This window comes from Triplophysa rosa, linkage group LG12 (genome assembly GCF_024868665.1).
Source record: "Triplophysa rosa linkage group LG12, Trosa_1v2, whole genome shotgun sequence".
NCBI classification, from domain to species: Eukaryota; Metazoa; Chordata; class Actinopteri; order Cypriniformes; family Nemacheilidae; genus Triplophysa; species Triplophysa rosa.
Window position 1 is genome coordinate 6294480 of NC_079901.1, and position 15668 is coordinate 6310147.

Consider the following 15668-nt stretch of genomic DNA (forward strand, 5'->3'; position numbering starts at 1 on the left):
ATTGATGAGGGTGAGTAAATGATGAAAGAGGTTTTACTGTGGGATCTATCCTTTTAAGACCAGTTCGCCACGAACAATACATGAATAAAGATAACTGGAACAATAACAAGTACCATCTACATAGAAGTGGAAAGTACATTTTTTTAATATCTGTATTTTATATTTTTACTTTGGAAAAACAACTTAAATGTTGGTTTTTAACTTTTGAATACCTCAAATCTAGTACTTTCTCTGTGAAAAGTTAAGAGTGGAAAAAAGTACTAGACTTTAAATGCACTTACTGTATTAAAGGTTAAAAAATGTGTAAAAGTGTACTTTTGTTATGTAGTGGAGTAAAAGTACGATATGTGCTTTATTATGTAGTGGCGTATTTCTTTCCAAAATAAAAACACTCTCAGAAAGTATAGATACTTGAAACATGCACTTGAGTAAAAATACAAATACTTTCAAGCCACAGAAAGCAATGTTATGTTTATTCTAAGCATAATGGTCATGAGTCCAATTCAAATGGATTTAAAGTGGGCTGTCAATCATTCTTGAAGTGATCTCAACGATATTGTTCCTCTGTGTCTTTATTGTTACAGTTGTGCAGTGGACTCAACTATACATTAATTATTTGAATGACAGAATACAACACATTTCTAAACTTAATAGTTTTTACTAACTAACTGATTCATTGTGTTTAACTTAACTGGTATTTTACACACCGTGATGGTGCACTGGTATTACATGTTACATGTTCATTGTTCTCTGGACTTTTAGTTTGTCTTTTGAGTTTCTGTTTCCTGTCTTGTGTTGTAGTCTCTTGTAGTTCTTTGCTCATTGGTCCCTTGTTGATTGTCTCCCAGGTGTGTCTAGTTAGCTCTAGTTGTGTGTGTGTGTATATATACACCTACCTGTATGGTTCACTGGTGCATTGTTGGTTTTTGTCATGTGTTATATTTGTTCCACTGTGCTTAGTTTTTGTGCGCAGTGTCTTTTGGATTTTTACTTGCTTTAAGAGTAAACTTTTTGGCTGCATTTGGATCCTGCCTTTTCTGTATCAAAGTCATAACAACTAGGCTGTGCTATGCGAAACATTTCAGTTTTATTTAAAAATAAATGAAGAATTTTGTAAAGAATCACAAACGTTCCTACTTTATTCAATATATTTTCCCAGGATGAGATTTCTGAGAGGATCTTCTAATCTGCTGAACAACAGTAAATCATTTCCTCTGTTATTTTACAAAGGTTGTGTTAGAAAACAGACTTGTTTGATTGAAAAAATTGCCCCCCCCAAAAAAACTTTGTGAAACAAATGTAACCCCCTTAAAGGGAAGCCAAACACAATTTAGTTCTGTGATTGTTTGGACTTCTGTATAACAGGTTTCATTGGTGTATTGTAGTCTCTATATTTGCCACCAGCTACATTCCGGCACACAGACTACAAACTAAAAAATACAAGAAACTACACCAGTAAGCTCCCAAAACAGCCCATAGCACAGTTATTTGTGGAAAGAAACAATACAAAACAAAAAGTCACGAAAAATACTTTCCATTCCTAAACACATTTTTGGAGGCAATTTAAACTCTCAGCTTGATATCTGATTCGCTGTGATCCTTGTGCAAAAGCCGGTTATGCCCCGATGGTTTTGAATAATCAACATCAAGGCATTTTACACAACATTATCTCTGCCTTAACAGATCTCGCGCTGCGTTGTTTGTGCACATCCACGATGCAATTTTTACAGCGAGAGACAATCTCATCTGTTTGCTCGTGTGCTGGATGAAGAAAGGTGGACACATCTGGATCTCCGATAAAATCATACCTGCCTGATATTGTATCACAGAAGCGGTTTCAAACCCGAGAGAAACTTACAAATAATTGAATGTGCTCTCGGCATGGATTGGTTTTGTTGTTGTGTTTAAAAACCACGCTGTCTTGATATTTTGTTTGTCTTCTTGATCAGATGTTGCTCTGAACGGGAAGATTATTTCTTAATGACGTTTCTCAGCGCCCGTCCGGGACCCTACAGCAAGCGTAAAAAAGTCATTTAGATGTGAAGTCATGTTCGGGAGTGACATTTTAACAGAGAACAGGCACATCTCGGCGCTCGGCTGCTTTAGTGGTCTTTGCTGGAGGCATCAGATATTCTCATCATTTGTGATCGTAGGTAAGAGAACAGAAACGTGTGATAAGTGCAGAAAACGTTCATTATTGATCATAAAAACAACATCTATATCAAAGCTGTACCTTTCATAATTCCCTGAAAGAGTAAAGGGAGGGCATGTTTAATTAAAATATGCAAAATCTTGCAAGTGAGAAGATAATACATGTCAGTGTTTATTAAGTGAGATTAATAGGTACTCCGAACATACAGTGCCTGTAACTTGATCATTTTGCACTATGACTGAATATTGCAAGATTGCCATATTTACAGTTATAAAACCTACGGCGTGCAGTACATTTTCAAAAAAAACCCACATATTACTGTTATCATACATAATAAACGCTTGTGATATTAGAGACCAGCAGTAAGGAGAAACATCTGAGAGTGTGATCTGAAGTAGCACATAGCCGTTTCATATTTTATTTAGCCTAAGGTGATACATACGGTTTTATTAAAAGAGTAAAGGAAAGTTCCATAACTCTGTTTTATTGCACCTGCTCTGAAGGGTTTGAAACTCTCTGTACTGTTTATGTGTAGGAAGGGGTCATTCTTATTCAACGATACTTGTGCATGACGCAAACTGTACATGTACAATGTACATTTACACACGGGTTTGCATAGAGATTGAAACGTACAAGACAACGTATACAATGTTTGCTCTTTTATTTTTTATACAACTTCACAGACTTACAAGTCTTTAGAAATCCTCTCAGAATTGCTGGGCTCTATTAGATGGTTCGCTGTTGGTTCAGACACAATCCTTCAGTTAGAGGCAAATTTAGCTATGACTGAAAGACGTCTTTATTGACACACGATCAAGTTGGTGTAGCTCTTAAATCCTGTCAAAATTGTTAACATGCGTGAAGTTGTTGAAAGACTTCACTTATGTAAAGCTAAAGGCTGTCCTTTCTTAAAGGTTACTTCATGCCTGCGAGGATAAGAATAAGTGAATTATTACTTTTTTTATATAGTAAAGCCAATCTAGTGCTGAATACAATATAATATTTGAAATATTTTCATGAGCTGACAGAAGAATGACATTATTAGTATGGCTTTCAGACAAACTCCCACAATACTGACGCAATGTTGTACTAATTTATGTTAAACTAATAAAAAACGATAAAACTATTTCTTATTTAATTTCTTGCTATTGCCAATTATATTCATAAAAAAATATTCAAAGAATAAAATACAATAAATATTTACACAAGCAGTGACTTTGACAAGCCTCAGTTTGTTGAATACACTGAATACACTAAACAACTACCATGTCTATGGGGCGAGGCGAACTTGGAACCTGATGTTCCAAATATGGTAAGAGGCGTTACATTTCCGTCACACGCTTGCAGTATTTGACCAATCACAGCGCACTGGTTAACTGGCCAATCATAGCACACCTCGCTTTTCAGAGCGATGAGCTTTGTAAAAAATCTGCGCGTTTCAGAGAGGCGGGGCAAAGAGGAGATACAAACAAGCACGGTATGTGGAAAATACAGCGCTTTTGAACCTTAAATCGTGTAAACACATTGCATCACATCTAAAACAAATGATAATATTCGTTTTAGCCGTGTCATATGACCCCTTTAAGACAAACTTACACTCTAAATAACACTTTTATATGAAATAATTAATCAAATGTAATGTAATGTACAGGAATATAAATGCTCATCGAACCACATTTTTTCCATCCACTGTAAGTTTAAACAGAACCTGATACATCACTATAAAGTCTTCTCTAATATCCTCACCGTAGGTGATATTATTCACAAATGGTCTACAACACTGGCTTTTTAGAGTCCAGACTGGCAATCCATTAAAAATGACCAATGACAGCGTGCAGGCGATGAAGATTAATGATAACAGAAAGCACTCTGCGAGCGATGTCATCGTTACAACCAAATATGCCAATCTTTTGAAGCTATTTGCGTAATTTTAACACTCCATTTGCTTCAACAGAGCTACCAGGTGCAATTTTCTCATCGACATTAGGAACGAGATTGTCAACGGAGACGATCTCGAGATTGTCACAGCTGTCAAATGAAAGAACACAGACTGTGTACAGACACATATACACAACGTCTCAAGCAAATACAGCTGGCCGATATATTGACTACATATATTTAGCATCATTTCGCTGATGATGAAAATACACAACATTGTAAATATCACAATGAATGTACTTTAAGTCTGTTAAGCTGACAAGTAAGTAAATGATGTTGTGGATCTATTCCTTTAGCGTGAAATCCAGAATAACAAATGTTACACGTTAATGTAAATGTTAAGTATAGTCTCGCTTTCCTTCTAAATCCTTCTATATCTAAATTTGTTGTTTTTCAGGAAATGGAAAAACACTTTGCATACTGTGTTGTTAAAGTTGACGAGCACTTTTTAAGACTTTTTATTGGTTAGATATTTGCAAAACCCATTGACAAACATAAAGGGTGACAAAAGGGTAAAGGAAAAAAAAAATCACGAAATGTGGAGATCCAAGGTTTGAGAAGGACAGCAGCGATATGTTGTTTCCAGTCTAAGAATCTCAATATACGACTCTTTAAAGGCAAATACCTTTAATAACAGAAAATCAATACCATGTTAAAATGTCTCTATATGGAGTTTGAGGATCTGTGACATCATCCTGCACTCAATCTGGAAGTGAGAGCATTGAAATGGCATTACTGTGGTTTAACGTTGCATTAAGCATTCACAGCTTAATTCCTATGAGTAAGCTTCATAATCGTCTGCAATCTCATTCTTTTTGTTTTTGTTTTCTTCAACACGATAATCTTTCTTCACATTTCGCACATTAACCCTCATGTGTGCTGCACCGGCAGGGACGGCGTCGAAAAATTCATCCGGCGATGTGTAAACCCTCGAAGAGCAATTACAATATTTTCAGCTTGAGAGAGCTGTAGGATTTAAACTTCCGTCAGTAATGGCCACGCACATTTCCTCTTAACAGCAAAGCGTGCTTGTGTGAGTCCACAGTATTAGATGCACTTTTGCCTTGCAGCCAGCTCGATCACCTAAGGTTCTGGTAATTTCAGGTCATTTGAAAAACACTTGACTTTCAATATATCCAGTGTTAAGGAAAGAAGAAAACGCACATCGCTTCTTAACGCCGGTGCTCTTAAGCGCCATGTCGGCAGAGTGTTTAAAGTGGGCCCAGTTATTTCAGTCATACTTGGGGTTGGTGATCAGTAAAATGGTTTTGATTACAAATTACATCTTAAGGAGACAGCTAGTGTTTGTTCTTGATTTTGTCATGGAATAAATTAGCAGCGCAATCACTGTCTAATGGAAAACAAATACACTAATCCCTTTCAAGATGCAATTTAAAGCTCCCAAAAGTAATTGATCTCAAATGTAATCTTGCATGTCATGGCACCTCTAAAGTTTGGGACACTTGGTGACCCACAAGAATACAAGAATTGCAAACAAACAACAAACTCTAAATCAAACATTGAAATGAGGAAATATTACCATTACTTGAACAAAACCAGCAATATTCACATGTTATAATGAATGCACTAAACAGAAAAATGGTCAACTTTGGTTTCTAAATAGTTTTCAATAAAAGACAAAATTTGACCACACAAACCTCATATCAAAGACCGGTGGACCGACAACACCCCCCCTGCATCAATCATAAATTGACTTTTCCGCATCAAAACATTTAACAACATACAGAGATCAAATGCATTCATAAAGCACAAACCAAAAGACTCACATACAAACATGAGTTATGAAACTACAGTATAAAACTGGTTTTGCAGCTGCATTTGGATTTGAGAGCAACGCTTTCTATCTGAACGGGAATAAAGTCAGTCAACACCTGTGCAATGTAGAATCGTTGAGAAGTCATTAACATTCAAAATGCGCTTTTACTGCAACACTTCAATACACCTTGAGTGAGTAGCGTGACCTTTTTGCGCATTATTTTCTGCGGTCTGCGGACTGCCTGCGCATGCATTTATTTTCCGGCGTGTAAGCACATAGCCATGAGTAATGGCTGTTAAGTGTGGCTCTCTGGTGGACCATCAGCATGAAGTGCCGGTTTATTCTCAACGCAGGTGTCCACACAGAGCCATCATGTATCGGGCCCTGACTCAGCTTCAGTTCAGAAGCAGGAGACTGTACCCAATGCCACTCATCAAGAATGACCTGTGACGTTTGGATGAGGTGTGAATTTAAGACATCTGACCCTGATTTTGATAGTTAACGAAGGACCTCTATTCTATACCAACTTGGATTTCTTGTGACTGTATACGTGGGTCCATGGGTCCATGACAGGATTATAACAACTATTAAGACATTTCTTTTAATTGAAATCGAATAAAAAAAAACTTGAAATGAAAATGACAAATGATGCTTTTGCAATAAACTTGGAATAAGTTTAAGGTGGGGCACTAAAATTATTAATTTGAAAAAAGAATAAAAACTAAACTAAAACTAGAATTAAGATTAAATAAATTAAATCTGTATAGTAGAGATGCACAGATATATCGGCCAATAATCAGCATCAGTTGATAAAATAAATGTTTCACACTATCGGCTATGGGTCGATAATCAGGGCCGATATGTAAATCAAAAGAGTACAGGAAAATGAAACATCACCGTCGTTATATACAATAACATTTCGTAAAGTTCTTAAATATGATTTAATCTTTAGAATTGGTTTCGGCAGATATCACTCTTAATAATAGGTTATCAGTTGAGAAATATAATATTGGTGCATCTCTAACATATAGCAATATTTAAGTTAAATAAATAAATGATTAAAGGACATTTTGACAAATCACCAAAACTTAAACAAAAAAATAACAAAAGAAAAAAAATTACTAAATCTACAATTATGCAAAAATAAATAAATAAATCAACTATAATAACTGCAATATGCATTATTTTCAACCATAAAAATCACAAAAAGAGCAATATTCGGATATGAATAACTTTCTAAAGATTCTATTAATTTTGGAAATCCCTGATACTACCATGTTTTCCATGAGACAGGGAAGACCTTACATAGAACAAGCCTCCACTATTATTAATGTAGATCTACAAAAGCCAAAACAAGGTTACCATCACACAGCTTTTTTACTGCAGGGTGCTTGATGATTTCAATGCACTACACTCGTTCTTATTTTGCATAATGCCAGTCAGTATCACACATTCACAGACATACAGAATCTCCTGGCTAGAATCCAGGAATACAGTATCACAGGAATACAGTGCATGTTGCAGTAAGCGTATGTAACGGTACGTGTACGGTAATCCAAGCGCGAGACAAGATCGCAATCCAAACTAGCTTTACTATAATTCCAGGAGGTAAACAGAAGAATATCCACACACAAAGAAACGTGTAACACCACACACTGAATTCAGGGAACAGACAGACTTAAATACAAGGGGGACATAATCAGGTTAAAGGCAACTTGACATTCCACAGTAGGAAAATTACTATGGTCAAGTCAATAGGGACTATTCCTTTAAGGCTGTCAAAAGTAATCAAAAATCAGTTGTGAAGTACTTACTGTACATAAACACCGATACCCCGATGATCTTAGCCTGATTGGCTTACGATAATGATAACAGGCTTGCCCAATCCTGCTCCTGGAGATCTACTGCCCTGCAGAGTTAAGATCCATCTATAATGAATTTACTGTATAGAGAGAACCACCAAACTTCTATAATAACTAGTGAAGGAAAAGCTTTTGCTTGAGTCTTGATTTTGTAATTAATTTTTTTAAATTAATTAAAAGTAAAATGTACGCCACTTTCCACGCGAAGGTTGTGATCTATTAAAAAGTGCTTAACAGTAAGCAAACTCTGACTCGTGCGTACACACATTCTGGAGACAAGGGGCGACACAAATGGTGAGTTAGTGAACTTAGATTGCAGAAACTAAGATTGCTAAAAACGATTATAAGCATTAATGCCACACACATTTAATTTCACCTCATACCCGTTAAAGATCCACATTATCACGAAGATTAAAACTGCAGAATTAATTGCGCTTGTATTGAGTGATTGTTTAATGCACCTTCTTCTAAAATTCAACTCAAATCTTAAACCAAAATTCAATCTAAATATTTAATCAGCGCTGTCTCACCATCACACTATGAGCGCATGAGGAGGAGATGATCTGACTGAATAGAGACAGCATCAAATATGATAACGGCAGAACACAGTGTAAATAAATACTAAATATATTTTCCATAATCATCGAATGTCAAAGTCTGAAAATTCAGCCATAAGCTCTCGCACAAATCGTTTCTCTTTATGTCTTCGTTATCAAATAACTATGTTCATAACCAAACCGGAATGAAGAAACATTCGTCTTTTACAATTATGTCTTCAAATTTGATCTCAGGTGAAGGACACCGCTAATGAATGAGGTGATTTTAATAAGGTGTTAATGATCAGTCTAAATGCTGTAAACATATAAATACTGCAGAGACCTTCTTTGGCTGTAATATAATTAAAATACTAATAATTATGAATAATTATAACAATTATTAATTTGGAAATCTCAGTGAATCTCATGTGTGGCCATTTGTGATTTCGTTACGGAGATAAAGGATGGGATTGGGTGTTTTCGGCAGTTTTACGTAATTTTGTGTTATTTTTCTATGGCGTCTGATAGCGGTTGGATGCAGAGTGACTGTTAATGCCACATAACAACATAAAACAAACGTTACGTTAATTTAACTTCCGGTAGACCTTTGCAAACAATCAATAACAACAGAGTCCCTGTACAGTATTTTAATACAATTTGACTAAAATATTAATTTAAATGAAATACAATATTGATTGTTATATTATAAACTAATAAACTAGACTAATAAACAAACACTGACCCAAAGTTAACTTCGTAATGCGTCTATTTTCCCGAAACAATGGTCATATTTCGATTGTCCCTGACACAGTAAAGAAAAGTTTTCCAGCACCTGTTATGAAGCAGGATAAGCCACAAAGACAGCCAGGCAACAATTCAAGTCATGGACAAACATGAAGACCAAATTACTTCTTTGCCTCGCAGTAAACAGATTGTGAAGTATTGTCATGACCTTGTGCACGTACCTCAGATTGCTAGAGGCAGAGTGGAAGAAAAACTACCCGAAAAATATATTTTCTTCTTTGAGTTATCAGCCCAATTTGATTCCACAGTCAGATTCAATTCGTATGTTTACCCCTTAGCAAATCGCACCTGCGATTTTGGGTCACATATGAATGCAGCATTACCTGTGGGCAGACCAAAATGCCATTCTAAACGCCACAGACGGGCAGATGGGGTTAGCAAGCTTGATTTCCTAGCGGGGAAAAAATCTTTCACTTCTTAAATATCACACAGCGAGATTCAGACCATTGGGAATTACATTCCAAACATAGAATTACCAAGAGATCACACTATTTTAGCAAAGTGTAATAAAAGTGAAAATGGAGAGCTGAGCTGCGTGTCGTAGACTGCTATATGAGGAGTGTGACCTTTGTAAAGTTATCGTGTGGGTCGCACACTCGACGGGCACCTTTGACACTGTCAGAACATTGAACATATTGCAACGTTCGCAGGTTGGCACTTCTTAGCAAAGCTTTCTTTTTACTCCCTCATTTTTAAGCGGACTGGGAGTCTAAGATGGCATCGCTTTGAGGAGAGGTAAAAATGATAACAACATAAAAATGATCATTTTTAATAAATTACAATTTTGTTGTTGTTTCTACTTTTTAATGATAATGTCATTTTTTTTGCTTTCCTGAAAAGCACCTCAGGAATCATAAGCAGACGCAGAAAGCATTGTGATAACTAAAAGGATTTATCCAAGATGGAGAATTCGGTTATAAAACAGCAATCATCTTTGTTAAAGCAACATTTGCAGCATTTACATTTTGCTTTAAAAAGGCTCGCAGGCTTTCTGTCATGAACAGTTTTTGAAATGTGAGACATTGATGGAATAATATGAAGAATATGTGTGTGTGCAATCTGTTCGGTGCTCAGATGTTGTGTGGGCTTGGGTGCTATAAACTGTGTGACCAGGCACCACAATCACTTTGTACAGTTCGGATTAATGACACCGATTTCCTCTTTTAAATGAACATACCATTGCATAACAGTGACAGGCCTGGAAATAGGGGGCGACTGGGGGGCAGGGAGTGAATTTTAAGGCGTTTCAGTTGAAAATGTAAATAATTTTCATCTTTGATCTACGTAGTAGCATCATGACTGTATGCAAATGTAATAAATAATGTATATAGTGGAAGCTATGGTTTAATTATGTAAAGGATGTCCCCAACAAAAGTTCTTTCCATTGAATTAGTTTCAGTCCTTGATACAGATTCTTCAATAGCTGTACTTTATTCACAATAAAACACAATTATGAATGCCTTACCTAACAATTCTGTGTATCACCAAAGATCATATGAAGAGTTTATTTCCAAAAAGCGATAACTCAGTTTTTTTTCAAAAATCATGTTTTCTGTATTATGTTATCATGTTTTTATTGTGTTAGTTTTGTATTTTTTGAGTTATTATGGCTTAAATCAAAACAAACCAACTGCGGTTTGATTGATATTAATTGGAATGCACGATAAAAAAAACATGATTTTTGGAAGATTTTAAAAACTGAGTTTTTGGAAATAAACTCTTCATTTATATCAACAAGATAAACCACTGCCATTACAATGAATGGGGATGAATGCAACGCTCAATATGGCCGCTCTAGCGAAGAAAGCGGTGCCTTCCAGTAAAAATATTCAATCATCAGTCGAAGAAGATGGATGATTCTCTGGGGTGGGGCTCTTGTGAGGTGCTTGCTCATGCGTAGTAGCTGAAGTGGCTTCAAAAGAATTTTGCTCAATCTAAGCTTAGCAAACCAAAGTTATGGTTCAGTCCTTATCAGGTTTAATCATTGATCAGAAACAAACTATTTAATTGTGCCAGCGATTGAAAAAATATCTGCCTTCCACCATTCAAGGAGATAGGACTGGTGTCTTGCTATGACGTTAATAGCTGAAAAGAGGTGTTGCAAACATGGCCGCCAAGTGGCACGACTTCCGTAAACAGACTTTGGTACCACTACGCACCTTTGGCAATGTAAACAAAACATTTGTTGCATCCCAATTCGCATACTATCTGTCCTATATAGTATTTGATAATAGAATTAGTATGTCCTAAATCGTAGTATGTTGAAAAGAGTATTCCAAAGATTCCCAAATGGTCTACTACTTCCGCTAGAAATTCGAAGTGCAGAATGATGCACACTGTCATGGCTAATATTACCCACAACTCACCGCGAGTAGGCGGAGTTTAGTGATACTCCACTGCATTAATAAAATTCAATATCTTATGCATCACTAAATTAATAAATATAACTATAGAGTTAACATTACATATGAAACAATGAATGCATAAATACTTAATTGGAAAAAAGAGCTGTATTTTGATGTGTGTGACAGTTAATGGCCACAATGTTGTCTAGGCAACAACGGCCAATTACGTTTCCTGTTAGTATGTCCCAGTGTGTGCATATTGTTTTGCTACACACTAAAATGTACTGTATATACTTTTCCATAACAAAAACAGTACATACTTTTAGTGCACAGTATAAGTAGGCAAATTGGGCAGAGGCAATTCCTTTGCTTTTTACAGTCGATCAGGGACTATTTTTTCCAGCGGAAGTAAGGATTTGAGTGATTTTGCTTCATGAAAGTTGCATGAATACATATTCTTTGGCATTAATATTTGTATTGTGTAGTCTGCTTTACCGCTTCACATCGTGCTTAACAATGCCCTTCAGCTGTGTTTTATTTACAGTTAAGCACAGTCTCTCGTGCCTTATTGCTTACTTTGTTGTTGTAAGGGCCGTTCACATTTCGCGTCTTTTGCGCAAGCAAATTCGTTCTAACCCTAACTCGTTTGAAACTGATATATGGAGCCGTCCCAGCACTAAAAGATGCCGGACATGAACCGCATGCGGTGAGTGAAACTGATGTCTGTGTTTTGTTGGCAATGGGTGCGCACGTGCTTTAGTTCAGCCCCTCCCCCCCACATGCGCCGTATGCTTTCAGAAAAAATCGTACAGCTGTATCTATCTTTTATAAATGTGATCAAACTAAATACTCTTCGAAGATACGAAGTATGCAATACTACTCTATAGGTACTCAAGATTAATATGAGATTGGCAGAAACCGCTTGTGTTAGGGCCGCTTTAAACTTTTCTGAATGCTGCGAGCGCACCGCAGGTCATGTGACAAGAACCAACCAATCAGCTTAAGAAGCCTTAACATGCTTGAGGGGAAGGTTTTTTAATATTTTTATTTTAATATATATTCATCATTATATTTATTTATCCAGCAAGTTCTCATTGAGATACAATATGTCTTCTACCAGGGAGTCCAGGTCAACATGGATAGCAAAAAAACAAACAAACAAAAAAGGTTAAGGAAATACACAACACCACACAACAAACAAATACAAAGTCTCTTATATCTAAAAACAATACATAGTATATTCAACCGTATTTGCATTTTGTGTGAGATTGTGACCAAGTTGAAAAAAGAGATCTGTCAGCTGAATAAAGTATTACAATGGTGCACACCTTAGACTTTTGTGTAGTTGCTGTACACAGCAGATAAGTAAAAAAACAATAAAATGTTTTAGTGCAATTATAAGAAATAACAGCACTCTCGGATAGATGCTTGCCCAAGCAAATGAGTGGACCAGAATTAACTGTATTTTAATGAACAACTAAATGAATAACGCTTTGCATTTTAAAAGCCTAAGCAGACGTAACAGTGCTGCTTGCCAAGACACATTTAGCTTTCTTACCCTTTCTTCCCTTAGTTTCTGCTGGCCATAAAATTCCTCTTAACAGTATCAGAGAATAGAAGCCGTCAATACAAATTGGCCCTTCAAAGGCATCATGTGAAACGCGTATGCTAAAAGGAATATTCAAGCTCTTGTCCAAGCTTGTTTGCTTTAGCTTGCTATGGTGCAAACATCTGTTCAATAATTGCACACCCAGGGCTCCTTTATCTGCCGAAGATGCACAGCATCACACATTCAAAGCTGCATTTAAGACGCCAATTACGCTATCTGATGTTTACTTAACCAAGTCATTAACGTGCTAACGGTTCAAAACAATACTTCTACGCTATGACAGCGGAGGATAATGTGAATATCTGCACTGTCCACAACTAACAAGCTCGGAATGACAAAAATAACAGGAAATATTTCAATGCGGCCCATTGTCGACGTTGCGGAGAGAGTGAGAGAGAGAGAGAGAGAGAGAGAGAGAGAGAGAGAGAGAGAGAGAGAGAGAGAGAGAGAGAGAGAGAGAGAGAGAGAGAGAGCGAGAGAGAGAGAGAGAGAGAGAGAGATGGAGAGAGAGAGAGAGAGAGAGAGAGAGAGAGAGAGAGAGAGAGAGAGAGAGAGAGAGAGAGAAGGCTGTTTTCAGAAGGCAGTTTCTTATCTTGATATAATCGCATCGTCGCTTTCTTACCTGCCAGGCCACTGATAACTGACAGCAGGAGAAGTGGTTTCCATGGTGACCCCATACTTGTTCTGAAGGGTCCCTTCCGTGAGATTGTTAGCAGGTCTGTTTCTTCATTAAAGCAATGCCTATGAAAAAGAAGACAACAACGAGAATGAATGAGCGACTGATAGTGGAAATGAAGGGGTGGGGGGAAAGGTTGATTAGACTGAATACGCTGTCGAAAATCTGCAATAACAACTACTGTAAGAAGTTCAAAGGTGCTGCCATACAAATGTACAAACATTCAAAATCTTTTAAAAGACAGTTTTGACTTTAATCAGCATTGGCATTTTAACAGCATGATAAATACAAGTGACACAGTTTTTGCGGCATCCTGCAGACCGGCTAGTGTATGAGCAAAAAAAATGAGCTGTGCTTTTGAATCGCTCTCACGGTACTTTCGTGTCATACGCCGTTAAGTTTGTGCAGCGCGGCATGAACTTGAATGCTTATCATCTCCCATTGAGAATAACTTTAAGTATGCTCTCCACAGCAAACGAATGTAGCAATGACACAATACCATAGTAGGCTTACATGTTCAAAATTCCACATGTCTGATTCTTAACTTTATCAAGGTACTGCCACTAAACTTTTTAGAAATGAAAACCAGAAGTTTCCACTTCTCCCATTTAATTAACTCCCACATATTTCCAGAGCGAGAGAGAGAGGTAGAGAGAGAGAGAGTTTGTCAGCGAGTGAGCATGCATTAGTCTCCATGATCAAAGCACAGATGAGTATGTTGCTTTAGGCGTGATACAAGAGCCAGATGCTTGAAAAACCAACACATCATGCTTTTACCACACCTCACCAACAGTACTGTAGCACGCACACACACACACGCATATTTAATAACCTTTTGTATAAAAATCTGAACAAATATTAATTTTTTGAGGTTGGATGTAATTAATGGGGTCCTGTGGTGCTATTGCCTGAGGGGGAACTGGACAAGCATCCAATGGTCCTTTCTCTCTCTCTCTCTCTCTCTCTCTCTCTCTGTGTCCTCTATCCATCCATTACTAATAACATCTGCCTCACCTCAGTGCACAGGGCACTGTCTGCACGCACACCCACAGACTGACCACGACCGTGTAGTGTAAACCAACAATCCCTGTTATTTATATTCATGGCGTCATGGCCTGCCTATCAAAAACAATATCAATGAGAGTCTTCTTCAGCACGGTCTCTTCAAAACATGCCCATATGTCCAAACTTGCAGAAGCCACCACATGGTGTTGCTTTCCATTTTTGTCTCCAATTTGTCCACATGAAACTAGTACCTATTTTGTTCCATTGACAAGGTGACTTTAAAGTCACCATTTCATAAAAAAGAATAATGCGATGTTTATTAGAATTGATTTATCTGTGCAGGCCATTATTATTTCTTCATTCGTGTGCAAAATTTTTAATCAAAATCAAAAACTTTCCTCGCCCTCAAAACAACAAATATGGGGGGGGATATGTTGACTGACCAATGGCTAGGCCTCCAACTACCAGTCAGGTAGAAATCAAGCCCCGCCCTACATCCTTCTCATTCCAGAAGCCACAAATTTTACGATGTTTTTAGAAACATCATTCAAGTGTAATTGCTACATTTCTACATACAAACAAACAAATGCAAAAACATCAGCGGGGAAACGAAAGTTCCCTCATTTATTATTGGCCAATCGACGTCCCACCAAACTCCGGTGTTATTTTTCGGTGTTGCTGTGTCAGGCTGTTCAAAAATGGCAAATAAATAAAGCAATGTTTGATAGTGCCACAGAGTTTACGTTTAAAAACGGAAAACTTCAATTTATCGAATCATTTAAATGCTCTCGCTGGTTAAGCCGCAACATAACACTACTTCATAAACGGCAGGAGTTAAAATCCCATATTAAAGTTTTATAGCACTGCATGCTTGACAAAATGCTTCCATTCAGTTGTTTATTGCAGCGACTATGTGTATGTGTGTGTGAGAGAGATAGAGTCCTGTGAGAGTGGTTCTCCTGTG

The 15668-nt window shown here is 37.1% G+C and overlaps 1 protein-coding gene across 5 annotated transcripts in view; it reads right to left on the reverse strand.

Annotated features, from left to right (window-relative positions):
• The window catches only part of cntn5 (contactin 5), a 244619-nt gene that overhangs the window by 144057 nt on the left and 84894 nt on the right, over positions 1-15668 (reverse strand). For all 5 annotated transcript variants that reach the window (XM_057347804.1, XM_057347802.1, XM_057347803.1 and 2 more), the window contains one exon: positions 13646-13764. In XM_057347804.1, coding sequence (XP_057203787.1) covers positions 13646-13700 — 55 coding nt within the window. In that variant the 5' untranslated portion in view covers positions 13701-13764. The remainder of the gene's footprint in view (positions 1-13645; positions 13765-15668) is intronic.